The sequence below is a fragment of the Myotis myotis genome, unplaced genomic scaffold (assembly GCF_014108235.1).
Source record: "Myotis myotis isolate mMyoMyo1 unplaced genomic scaffold, mMyoMyo1.p scaffold_m19_p_59, whole genome shotgun sequence".
NCBI classification, from domain to species: domain Eukaryota; kingdom Metazoa; phylum Chordata; class Mammalia; order Chiroptera; family Vespertilionidae; genus Myotis; species Myotis myotis.
The window spans coordinates 449,385-461,435 of NW_023416367.1; the positions used below are offsets into that span (position 1 = coordinate 449,385).

The 12,051-nt window shown below is 60.6% G+C and overlaps 1 protein-coding gene across 7 annotated transcripts in view; it reads right to left on the reverse strand.

The window, feature by feature from the left end:
• Positions 1-10,672: 10,672 nt before the first annotated feature.
• The window catches only part of PAX8 (paired box 8), a 49,639-nt gene continuing 48,260 nt past the window's right edge, over positions 10,673-12,051 (reverse strand). For 5 of the 7 annotated variants that reach the window (XM_036311644.1, XM_036311640.1, XM_036311647.1 and 2 more), the window contains one exon: positions 10,673-10,874. In XM_036311644.1, the coding sequence (XP_036167537.1) occupies positions 10,798-10,874 (77 nt within the window). In that variant the 3' untranslated portion in view covers positions 10,673-10,797. The remainder of the gene's footprint in view (positions 10,875-12,051) is intronic. The other 2 variants (XM_036311642.1, XM_036311643.1) reach the window with 1 other exon arrangement.

Below are 12,051 nucleotides of genomic sequence, written 5' to 3' on the forward strand. Positions count from 1 at the left end.
CCAGGCCTCCCACATCCAAACCCGTCTCCACCACACCAAGGGTAGGGACTTTGACATCGTCCTGCAGATGAGAGGAACATTTTTTCTGGACCCTTATGGGGACAGCCTAGAGCAGCGGTCACCAACTGGTGGTCTGTGAGGTCCGAAAGGCTGGCGGCCGCTGGCCTAGAGCCCCCCACAGAAGTGTCCCAGGTGACCTAGGAAAGTGAGAACAAGCCCACTCCCGGTGTGGGGCAGGTCGGATCCTCCAGCCTACATTTGACCTTCTTGCCACCCCACCTGTCTTCCCCCTGAGACGAGCTGGGTGCTGCAAGCTGGCAGAGTGGGTCTGAGTCCTCCTTCCCATCCAGGGGAGCTCAGGCTCCAGGGCCCTGAGCTGTCCTGACCCGGGTGGGACTGGACTCTTCCTGTCTCAGCATCGGCCAGGTCTGGCTTTCTGCTGATGACAACCTCTGTCTGTGGTTTGCCAGGCACCGCGGAAGAATAAAAGGTCGCACGGCCTTGGCCTGGGGTTTTCCTCCGGGGGCTCAGAGTCAGAAGGAAACAAATGGGGTGCGTCGGGGTTGGAAGGAGCTGGGCTGGAGGGTGGGGCAGGCAGGTTGAGGAAGGCACAATGTAAGAAGGGCCCGAGGCCAGATCCCCAAGGACCTCACCGGAAGCTCAGGAGTGTGGCTTTCCAGCGGAAGAGGGACGTGCAGGGCTTGGAAACAGCCTAGGAGCCTTGCTTTCAGAGGACAAAACGACTCGAGTGAGTAAGGCCAACTGGCAGGGTCCGAACGTGGCCTGGAGATGCTCTTGCTATTAGTGCAACTATGCTGTAAGCCAAAATAAATTTAAAAAATGAGGTGTGTGTGTGTGGGGGGGTCAGCAGCCTGGAACCTGGGACAAGGTGGTGATCCCACACCTGGCTCTCCTCCTCCCTTGTTCTCCCTGCCCCCAGGTGCTCCCAGGGACTTACAGGTGTCCAGACTGCCTGCTCTCTCTCATGGCTCCTCACACCTGTGCCTCCAGCTCTTCTGGATGCTGCATCCTTCACCATCAACTGTGGCTCACACCTTCACCTGTCCCTCACACCTTTACTTGTCCCTCACACCTTCACCTGTCCCTCACACCTTTACTTGTCCCTCACACCTTCACCTGTCCCTCACACCTTTACTTGTCCCTTCCTCCTCTGTCTCAGTAGTGAGAAGTGCTCTCTGTGTTCCTGAGCTGATCCCTCCCCTGAGCCCACACACAGCCCACCAGCTCCTCCCGTCACCATGAACTGTCTCCCTCAGGGTCCTGGCTGCTCCTTGGGCCTAATCTCCACCCCCTTCACCATCTGGCCTTGCAAACACCTTCAAGTCTCCCCTTCACGAAGAAAAAGATGGTCTTTCTAGCCGTTTCCCTCCCTCCCCTGGCTCCTGGCTCCCTCCCAGCCACAACTCGCTGAGAGGCTTCCACCTGCCCCTCCCTAAACTGTACCACCCAAGAGAGCACCCGGAGGACCCTCAATCGTCAAGGCCACGGCCTCTCAACCTTCCTCCTCCTTCCCTCTCAGTGACCTTTGGCCCCGTCGGCCATATGACGGGCAACCTGGGCAAAGCCATCGTTGGGGCCTGGGCAGCAGGCCCTGGAGCCGACTGCCCGGGAGCAAGTGCTAGCTGTCCCTGTGCCTGACCGGGGCCCAGTTACTTAGCTCCTGCGCTCCATCTGCTTCCCTATAAAACGGGCTAATAACACTGCTTACCTCACCGGGTCCTGGAGGATTCGGTGAGGTGATGCACGTCGGCATCTGAGAACAATGCCTGGCACAGGAGGGTGTGGGGCAGGTTAGCCATTAGTGCCCAGCCTTGCTGCCTCACTCACACACCTGCCCCTCTTCTGGGCTCAGGCTCAGGCTCTGCCCTCAGACGTGTGAGTCCTCCTCGAGGCTAGGCCTTTGCACACGGCTCCTCCTGCCTGGATGCTGCAAATAGCATATCTCAACTCAGACTCACTTTAGCGGGAAAGGGCATCGACCGGCTTCAATAACTAGATGACCTGTGCTCAGGGCAGGTGAGGTGGCTCCATCTCCCTGGCTCCATCTCCCAGGCTCCATCTCCCTGGTTCTATCTCCCAGGCAGAGGAGGCAGGGGTAGCCTCCTGGAGCCAAAATGGCTCAGCGGCATCCCTCTCCTGTGCAGATCTAGCACAGACAATAGCTGCTCCTTGGAGCGTTCCTCTGAGCAGCCTACCCTGGGCCATGGCCCATCTCTGAGGCCATCAGTAGGGTCAGGAGCTTCGGGTCATTAAAAGCCATCTTCTGAGATGGGAGTGGGGCAGGGTGGAGGCAAACTCCCCAAAGGATGGGACTGGGCCAGCTGTGGAGAGACTGTAAGTGTATGAGGAGCGGGAAGAGGAGAAGCCACTGTCGCCAGTGCCACCTCCCGCAGACAGCCTGCTTGAGCCCTGCTCCCAGCTGTTCTCTGTCATACCGCATCCACAGCCCTCTTCCCCCCTCTGCTCCCAGGAGAGCATGAGCTCCCGAGGAGGGCACAGGCAGCCTGGCATCCCCTGGGCCCCACCGAGGGTGGAAAATGTGAGCCTCAAGTCTGTCCTCCCTCAGGTGTGGCGCCCCGGTGCTCCTGGTTCTACCTGCCTGTTTGTCTTCTGTCTCTCCTCCTCCTGGTCCTCCCACCCCTGAACTCAGCCCTTCCACAAGTCTGGCTGCCTGCAGGCCCTTGGGGAACTTCTGGGACTCTCCTAATCACAGCCTTCACCCCATCTTTGCTCTGAAGGTCCGAGCTGGAGTTCTAATGCCTGCGGGATGTGGCCCCTCAACAAATCCGCCCGGAAATGGTCCATTTCTATACAGACGTTACTTATCAGACCTCAGTCTGACCTTGGCATTGTCTGCTCCTGAGCCCTGTGCATATGAATGGTTCCGCGGTGGTTTGCTCGCTGCTTTGAAAGACGGCACACCAGGATGGCGAGGAGCTGGGGCCAGGCCAGCCTCTCCTCACCTCGGTGTCGGGCACAAGGTGGTCTCTGGTCTCTCTGTCCCTATCTGGGTTATCTGGGGTGACGGGACAGGGTCGGGAGGGACAGGCACAGAGAAGCAATGACTCCTGCGCCCAGCAGACGAACTGGGGAAGTGCCCGGCAGCCCCTTCACCCGGCCACCGAGAGGCTGGAGGCCCAGGTCCAGCTCCGCCGGGCTGCCCGCCTCCTGACCACTCCCCCCGTTTCCTGAGGTCCCCGTGCTGTGCTTTTTCTTCGTACCTGACTCACGATGTGCGTTTCCTGTGAGCTGTCTCACCCTCTGGAACAAGGTGGGGAATACATTAATATTTAAAATAAGACAAACAAAATGTCAGTGTGTGTGTGTCTTAGGCTGGAAATTCCTTAAGGGCAAGGACCATGTCTGTTTATATAGCACCTGGCACAGTGTCAAATTGGGGCTTAACAAATGAATTCTGATGAAGATGAGAAAAAAGCTGCCTGCATGAAGATGCAGAGTCCTTGTCACCCCCATCCAGCTAAGCCTCATCCACCCCCTTAGCCAGGGGCACCCTTTCTCCTGCCACCCCAAACCCTCACCCTGTTCCCGACCCTCTGGCCTGTCCACACTGCCCACAACCAACCCTGTCCTCACCCACACTCTGCTCTCTCTGAGACGTGCCCCTCCCTCACAAACACACTCACTGGGGGTCCACCCAGCCACCTCCCACCTGCTGCCCAGCCTGCACACAGCTTCCTACACAGTGGGTGGCTTGTCCGGGGCCTGGCAGTGTGTCCTGGAAGCCGAGTCGTTGGAGGTGCTGTCCCCAAGCGTGCCTTGGCCCCGTGGGGGCCTCCAGCCAGGCGGGGACCTGGCAGAGGGAGGGAAAGGATAAGCCGCTTCAAAACTCCAGATGCAGCAGTTAAAAAGAGGACAGAGGCAATGATCCTTCAAATTGCCACATCTGTATAATCTGCCTTTTATTTTCTGCTTCATGAAGTTTTATTTCCTATTATTTATTCACCTCCCCGCCCTCCCCTCCCCGAGCTCAGCTCCTCCTTAGCGGGCGACATGCTCAGATAGGCCCTGAGCCTTAGCTGGGACCTGGCCCACCCCCAGCTCCCACCCTGGCCGGCTGCCGGGGAGGCACCTGCTCCCCTCCGTGTTGCAGCCCCAGGCCTCCCTCTATCCTCTATCCTCCACGTAGAGCTGGAAGAAACGGAGATGGAGGAAGGGATCTGGGAGGTGAGGCCTGACCCCAAGGCCTGCATCCTGTCCCCACCCTGAGCCGCAGCTTATGGGGAGGAGGAGACAAGACCGAAAGCTCACAGCCAGGGGGGCCTCAGCCTCCATGTCGGTCTCCCCTCCTGGCCTCTCTCCCGCTGTCCACCCAGGACCTTCCTCCTCCTCTCTTCCCTCCAGCTCCTTGGGTCTGAGGTCAAATGGCTGGGCAGGTAGGCAAAGGGGGACCAGCCATGATCACATAGGGAAGGGCAGCTGCTGGTCTGTGTCAAGCCCCAGACACCACCCCTCCTCCCTGCCAGCCGTGGAGCAGAGAAGCTCTGAGCAAAGCCCAGGCCTTCGGTGCAGGCTCTGGTCAGAGTGCCCGGCCGGGCCTGGCCTCCACGGGAGCAGTGGGTGACAGGGTGCTGGGTCCAGCCGCCCTCCCTGCGACACAGAAACACAGGGACAGAAGCCTTCTCCAGGGAGAGTGCCTGGCTGAGGCTCAGGTGTAGGGTCTGCATTGGTTCCTGGTGGCTGCTGTTTGGAGGGGACAGGAGGGGCAGAGAAAGGCCCGGGACAAAGGGGCTTTGGGAGTATCACCTGACCCCAGCAGCACTTTATGTCGCTCCTCTTAACGCCTGTCACTGGCCCCCTACCTTGCTCTCTAGGTGACGTTCACGAAGGTCTCCTGTCTGAGCTCCGAGGGGTTTTGTGTTGTTTGGGTTGTTGTTTGTGGGGGCTGTAACTCAATTGGACTCATCTTGTTTCCTCCCGAGCACCCATCATAGGGCCTGGCACACAGTGGGCGGCTTACAGACTTCCGAGTTGTGAAGGGGACTTCTGGTGACAGCCCGCATGGCTGTGGCCCGTGTGCTGGGTGCCGGCCCCAGCCTGGCGTGGCTCTGCCATTGAGGCGGGACCCTAGGCCCTCCCCCCACCCCAGAGACCGGATTCCAAATGTGGGAATGCGGTTCTCGCCTCCGGTTTAGCGGAAAGTTACCTGGGGAATTTGGGAGAAAGAGGGCTTCATGCCTGAACCAGTCAGATGAGGCTGCACTGCCTCGCGCTGACCCAGGCGACATCCTGGCCTGAGCCTGGCATTTCACAGCTGAGGAATCACGCCCCCCCCCCCCCGGGGCATTAGCGGGGAGGGTGACAGGTCCAGGTCCAGGCCCTGGCTCTTTAACAGTGGGACCTGGAACAAAGGGATGATGTGTGGCCAGGCTCGTTATGAGGACAGTAAGGAGCAGCCCCAGTGATCCCCACAGCCCAGCCCCTGGATTGGCAAGAGGCCTGCTTCCTTCTTCCCCTGCCCTCACCTTGGGTGGGGGGTCGCGTTCCCATTCAGACCGAATTCACCCTCCTGGACACTGTGCTCTGCACAGGGAGGCCCCTGGGATCAGGTGGGTGGGTTGGGCCTCTCACCTCTCCAGAGGTACGTGTGGGGGAACCAAGGTGGCCCACAGCTGGGCCTCCCCTCTGGCGCCCGGGAGGCTGGGGCAGGGTGTGGAAAGGCAGCCGGAGGGTGGAGGGAAGATGAGTTGACTGGGAGGTGAGCTCCCAGTTCAGGCTCTAGCAAGGCCTCTCTTGTCAGTTCAGCTTGCTACCAATGAATCCTCCCACCCCACCCCCCAAAAAAGCAAACCAACTTGAAACAAACAAACATTTATTTGTAAGTGCACAGGTCTGGCTCCTGGATTTCAGGGCCTGTGTCTGACTATGATGCGTGGCCAGCTAGCTCTCTGATCAGAGAGGTGCTTGGCTGGGGAGGAGGAGGGGCAGTGGGGGTCTTGGGCACCGCAGCGGGGGGCTGTGGGGTGGGGGGGGTGTTGGCTCCATGCTGGTGCTGCTTTGATTTATCCCTAATGAGTTCTCAGCACATGGCTGCTCCCAGCGCACCCCAGGGGCCAGCGTGGCTTCCCGCGGCCCAGCCCGCAGACTCCACCACAGCCGCTCGCTCAGAAAAGAGCCAATTTCCACACTGCACAGTCCGCTTCACTCGGGGAAATCACATTTCCCTGGGAGAGCCGCAGGCGGCACCTCCCTGCCCGGTCTGGCCCGCTGCCACCGGCACAGATGGAGGCGCCCCCCCCCCACCCCAGCGCCCCACTCCCACCCCCAGGAGACCCAAGCCGGGTCCCAAATCTCCAGGAAGCCTCTCCTCAGCTGGGGCCTGGCGTCGCTGCCCAGCAAGAGGAGGAGAAAGGGTGCTGTCCACGGAGCATGCTGGCCCCAGGGACCAGTCTCCAGGGAGAGGCACCGGCTCTGTCCCAGGGGCTTGGAGAAGCAGGGGCGAGTGGTAGTGTGGGCCTGTCGGGAGGAGCGGGTGGGGAGGAGGGGTCTGGACCACCAGGAGGAAACAGCCCTGTGGGGTGTCCTAGTCCCCAGGAGCCAGAGGAAGGGAAGAAGGCCAAGAGGAGCATAAGAGTTCAGAGAGACGGGGCAGGGGGCTTTCCTGACCAGGCGTGGGGCCTCTGAGCCCTTCCCACACCCGCGGTGCAAAGGTCTCTCAATGGGCTGCAAAAGGAGTCATTGCTGGGACCCGACAGCAGAGGGACCCATTGCTGGGACCCAGAGAAGAGGGACCGGAGTAGAAAACTGAGAGGGGGTAGGAAAGAGAAGGGGAGAGGGAGGAGGTCAGTCGCCTCTGTGGGGCGGGGCCCCTTGCTTTCACCAGCACCACAGCCACGGCCGGCTCCGCTGGTCATGCCTGTCGGAGGTGACATAGGAGCTGGGGCCCAGGAGCATCACAGGTCGTCCTTCAGATGGTGGTGCGCGTGGCCCTGAAGGCTGGGGAGGGAAGGGGGGCCAAGGATGCAAGGGAAATGCATCCACCTGGCACTTCTCGGAGGGCCTAATGGCTGACCGCTGGGAGCCAGCAGCTCTGTCCCTCCCCACACAGCCAAGTGCCCGAGGCCACATCCAGGCATCGGACGCCTCTGAGGAGGGTGCAGATTCAGCTTGGTCCCAGCTCCTCCAAACGACCTTGAAAAGGTCATCTCTTGCTGTCAGTTTCCCCAGGTGCAAAATGGGGACAATGTCCCGAATCAGAGAGAAATGGATGTGGAGAAGTTTTACAAACAGACAGACAGCACGGCTACGTGAAGGGCTGTCATAACCTCTGAGGGTGACGGAGGGCGGGGTGAGGGGGCAGCGCAGTGGCGGGTGAAGGAGGGCTAGGAGGGAGCCCCCAAGCAGCTGGGGGTCAGCCCCCTCCTCCTGTGCCTACCCCAGGACAGGGACACCAGGAATCGCCTCAGAAAGACTGGTGGGTGTGGGGGAAAGGTGCATGGGGGGTAGGAGGGCGGTGAGCAGAGGGAGAGGGAGCCCTTGGTGGGCCCATCTGGGCTGGGGCACCAACTCCCCTGCCTGAGGTTGTCTGAGGGTTGAGTGTGGCCCTGGGAAGGCAGGGCAGGGAATTCGTGTTCTTCAGTAACAACATTCAGCAGGAATGTTAGAGAAGCGAGGGTTGGACCCAGCCCAGGGCCTGGCCTCGGAGGCAGGACTCCCAGCTGCCCCGTCCCCAGCCTGCAGGACAGAGGGTCTCAGCAGCTCCAGCCACCGTGGGAAGATGGGTTCTGCCCCTCCTTGTGGGCCCAGGGAGGGTTCGAGCTGCTCTGTCTCCCACCCAGCAGGGGCTGCCTTCCCCACCGGGGCCTCTGTGGGCTGCAGGCCAGCCTGGCCCAGCTGGTGCAGGGAGGACGGGGCCCTGAGGAGGGAATGGGAAGCATGAGGGACCAGGGAGAGTGGCCTCAAAGCAGAGGGGCCTGTCTACAGCGGAGAGGGGCTGCTCCGTGTGCAGGGGCAGGCGAGGTGGGCCCTCCCTGCCCTGGGGATGCCTCAGGCCCATGCTGTTCCCCCAGTTCTCCTGCCAACACCCTGCTCAGACAGGCCTTTGGAGAACCAGGGCCCAACAATGCCACACAGTCAGCCAGCCCCTCCCTCGGGCCGCTGTGATGGGTCCCGTCCCCCACACACAGGCCCCATCAGGTGGCTCCCAACTCTGCCCTGCACCCCCCTGCCCTTCTCACCTTCTCCTCACACCCTCAAGTTCCAGCTTCTCCCAACAGCACCTCAAGTCGTCTTTCTCCCCCAGGACATCGCTGGCTGCACGGTTTGACCACGGAGGGAATATCTGGCTGCACACCTGGCCCAGCCACACTCACCGGCACCTCAGAGCAGTGTCCTGGGTGCCCAGGTGGCCTCAGAAAGAGGAAGAGTGGCTCAGTTACCATGGCACAAGCACAGCCAAGCCCCTTTGCCACTTGGGGTGGGAGAGGGGCGGCCGGGGTACCGGTGTTTGGATCGCTCTGCAGGCTCCCTGGGTGCCATGCACCCCACAGTGATTCCTGGGTGGGGGTTCACTGTGGCCCCAGAACCAGGTGGGAGCTGCCTTAGGGCCTCAGGAGCCCAGCGTTTCAGGGTCACGAGGAGTCTCAGGGATACAGGGCCCAGTCCCCCCACCAGGCTCGTGGCCAGAGGGAAGCCGTTATTGAGGACAAGCCTCATCTCAAACCTCTGGGAAGAGATGGGGACCAGTTATTCCCATGGGAACGTTCTCTGGCCCGTAGCTTCCTGCTGTCCTCATCCTTGGTGGGCATCTTGGCCTCTCCTGTCTCTCAGCCCTTGCCCTTCCAGCCTGGAGTCCCTGGATACTGGGTGTGTGTGCAGGGGGCAGGGTGGGGAGGGGCGGGGGAGAAGGGAGGTTGGAATCCTCTTCCATCTGACTCAGCCTCAGGTGCTGTCCTTGCAGCTGTCAAGTTCACCACAGCCCTGCCTCTCGTTCCAGGGTCAATCAGAGAGGGTCCCTGTGGACAGCAGACAGCCCCTGGGGGACCCAGCACCCTGCTGGGGACAGAGCCCCGGAAGCCACCATGGTATGTGCCCCCTTGTTCTCTAACGTATCTTAGAAAGAGGTTGTCCCTGCGGGCTCCCTCCCTACTTTTTGGCACTGCCACCCCATGCCTCTCCGTGGCGCCCTGCATCTAGGTCCCTCCAGCACCAGGCAGGGCTCTATGGTGTTGGCTGAAAGTACTGGACTTACGGTAAGAGAACCTGACTGAGCCCACTGCCTCCACGCTTGGATTTCATTCTTCCTGAGCCTCAGTTTGCCCACATGTACAATGGGGCTAAGCCCACCTTCACTGATGTGAGGCCTCCCCCCTGTGCCTGGCACAGCAGAGCCCAGTAGATGTCTGCTCACTCCCCTTCCCCCAGTCCCCCTCATACCACAGGGTCACAGGCTGCTTCTGTGCACTGCCATTCCTGGGTCAGCCTCCAGCTTCCCCGCGACACTGGCTTCTGTTAACAACAGCAACCACTTGTGGGGCGTCTACCACCGGCCCAGGACGGGCCGTATGCTTGTTTAATTCTCGAAGGTACTCGGAGCTGAAGACGTTAAAGTGTGGGATGGGTGTGTGCCTGGCCTGAAACATGTCAGGGCAGAGCGACAACCAAAGTCAGGCCTCCTGGGCAGCCCAGTCCCCAAAGTGAGTGTCCGCTGGGCCTGAGGTTCTCTGGACAAAGCCCACCCCCCTCCCCCATGCCTCCCAGTCAGCCCCGAAGCCTGGAATGGAGTAATGGTTTATTGAGTCGAGTGGCAATAGTGGCATCTTTAAAAAAGAAAGAAGCATCGGGGAGGGAAGCCCAACATGGCAGGGAGACACTTCACTGAGAGGCCACAGTCTTGGTGGACAGAGGGAGCGGCGCCCATCAGAGCTGCATGTACAGTATTTACAGTCAGGCCTTGGGCGGGAGCGGCAGGTGCAGAGGGAGCCTGCGTGGCTGGCTGGGGTGGCAGCAGGCCTCCTCGGCTGTGGGGTGGGAGGGGGGGCTTGGGCCAAGGCAGGGCTGATGGGAGGGACAGGGGTCCCCAGCAGCTCTGCCTGCCCTGCGCTGGGCCCTTTGGAAAGTCTGTGTCCAGCTGTCAAAGGCTGGTCTCTGGGACGAGCTGCAGGAGGAGAAGCTGGGGCGCTGGTGCATCACAGAGCAGGCAGAGGAGGGCCCCTGAACCGCCAGTGGAGCTTTTGGTTGACTGGGCTTGGCTCTCAGGCTCTCAGCCTGTGGCCCAGGGGGAGGTGCAGGCGGAGCCAAGCAGGCTGGGTTGGGGAGGTGGACAGCAGGAGCCTCAACTCTGGGGCAGCTCAGTGAGTGACCCTCAGAGTGGCTGTGGGGACAGCCTTCCCATGGCTGCGACGCGTGCGGCGACGCGTGAGCCTGACGGAACTGCTAACAGCCCAGGAGAGACCGCTAGAGCATGTTGACGGCGGAGCCTCAGAGGCGCCTGGGCCCCTCAGCCCCCTGGGGGCCGCCTGCCATCCCCTCAAGCTCGTCGCTCCTCTGCTCCCCGAATTCCTCCAGTTTTGCGTGTTTCGGGGTGCGATGTCCCTCCCTGGGACTCCGCCTCACGAGGAATCCCGGAGGACAGTCTGGCCTTCTGCAAAGTCATCCTGTCTTTCACGGTTCATTAGGTCAACCACACAGGAGTGCGACCTGCGCGAGGACTTGTGATTGTTTTCGTGTAATAAATAAAGATTCCTTTCTGTGACTCTCTGCGGGCGTCCCCGACCTGGTCCTCCTGCGGCTCCTTCGCTCCCACTGTCCCCATGGCGACTACAGGTGGTCAAAGGCCGTGGCGGTGGTGGGCGGCGCGCTCGGCCTCGATGTGGAACTGTAATAATATGGGGAACCTGGACACGTCAGAAAAATAACAACAACACGGCTGGTCAGAGGGGGAAATTGCACCGCAGCCGCCCTGGCATCTGCTAACCTTTAAGACAGCGCAGGTTAATCATTTACCCCCGGCCTATCTGATCATCAAAGATTAACTCCTCTCCGCCTGTTTCCTCCTTCTCTGACCTCACCTTTGAGTTTCTGGCCAGAAGGAGAAGGTGGCTCCTTGTCCCTCCCCCCATGATCACTGTGACCTTCAACGCCCTTGTTTCAGGGAGAGAGAGAGCAACAGAGAGCAGGTACGCACAACGGGGGATCATCAGGGTCTCCCCAGCTTTGCCCAAACTGTGCGAGGTCATAGAATCTTCCTCTTCCAAATCAGAGGGATTAAACATTTTGACTGGTTGTCTTGGCCAATGTTTCCCAGTGGTTAGAGCATCGGTTCAGGCACCAAAGGGCTGTGGGTTCACTTCCTGGGCAAGGGCACGTGCCTGGGTTGCAGGTTCGATTCCGTGCCCCAGTCAGGGAGTATGTGGGAGGCAACCAACCAATTGTCTCTCTCACATCAAAAATCAATGGGGAGAAGGTCCTCAGGTGAGGATTAACAACACAAAACTTCTGACACGTCAATAGGGGCTGTGCGTGTTGGGGGACCTCCACGGGGAGGCTCTGTGGGAAGGTGACCGGCCCTTAGCCCCTCGGGCTAAACTGAGCAGAGAGGTGGCAGTCCCTTCTGGAATGCCAGGAGGTAACGGGAGGAGAGGGAGGGGGTCTCGAGAGCGGTCGCCCTGCCAGGCCTGCGATGATGCCTGTGGGGTCAGCCACGCTCGCACCACTGCCTCTCTCTGGCCCAGGTTGGTCCGAGGTCATCACTCAGGGAGGCTGAGTGAGTTTCCTCAAGTTCCCCTCTTATGGGGCGTGTTTCCTGAAAAGCTTCTCCATGCAGCCCAGGCCCGAGGAAGAGAGGGGTGGGGAGCAGCCCGCAGGTCACTCTCTGGACCTGGATTCTAAGGCTTCACATCTCCAGCCAACTTCCGGGACTGGGTGGAACAGAGGACTTCTGTGCAGGGCCTGATGAGCACTGTGAGCCACCTCCATGCCTAATGTGGGCAACAGGGCAGCGCTCGTTGCCATCGGCGTGCTCCCAGGCAGGGCCAGCGGGCGCTCTGCGGCCAGCCCAGCAGTGTTAGTGCT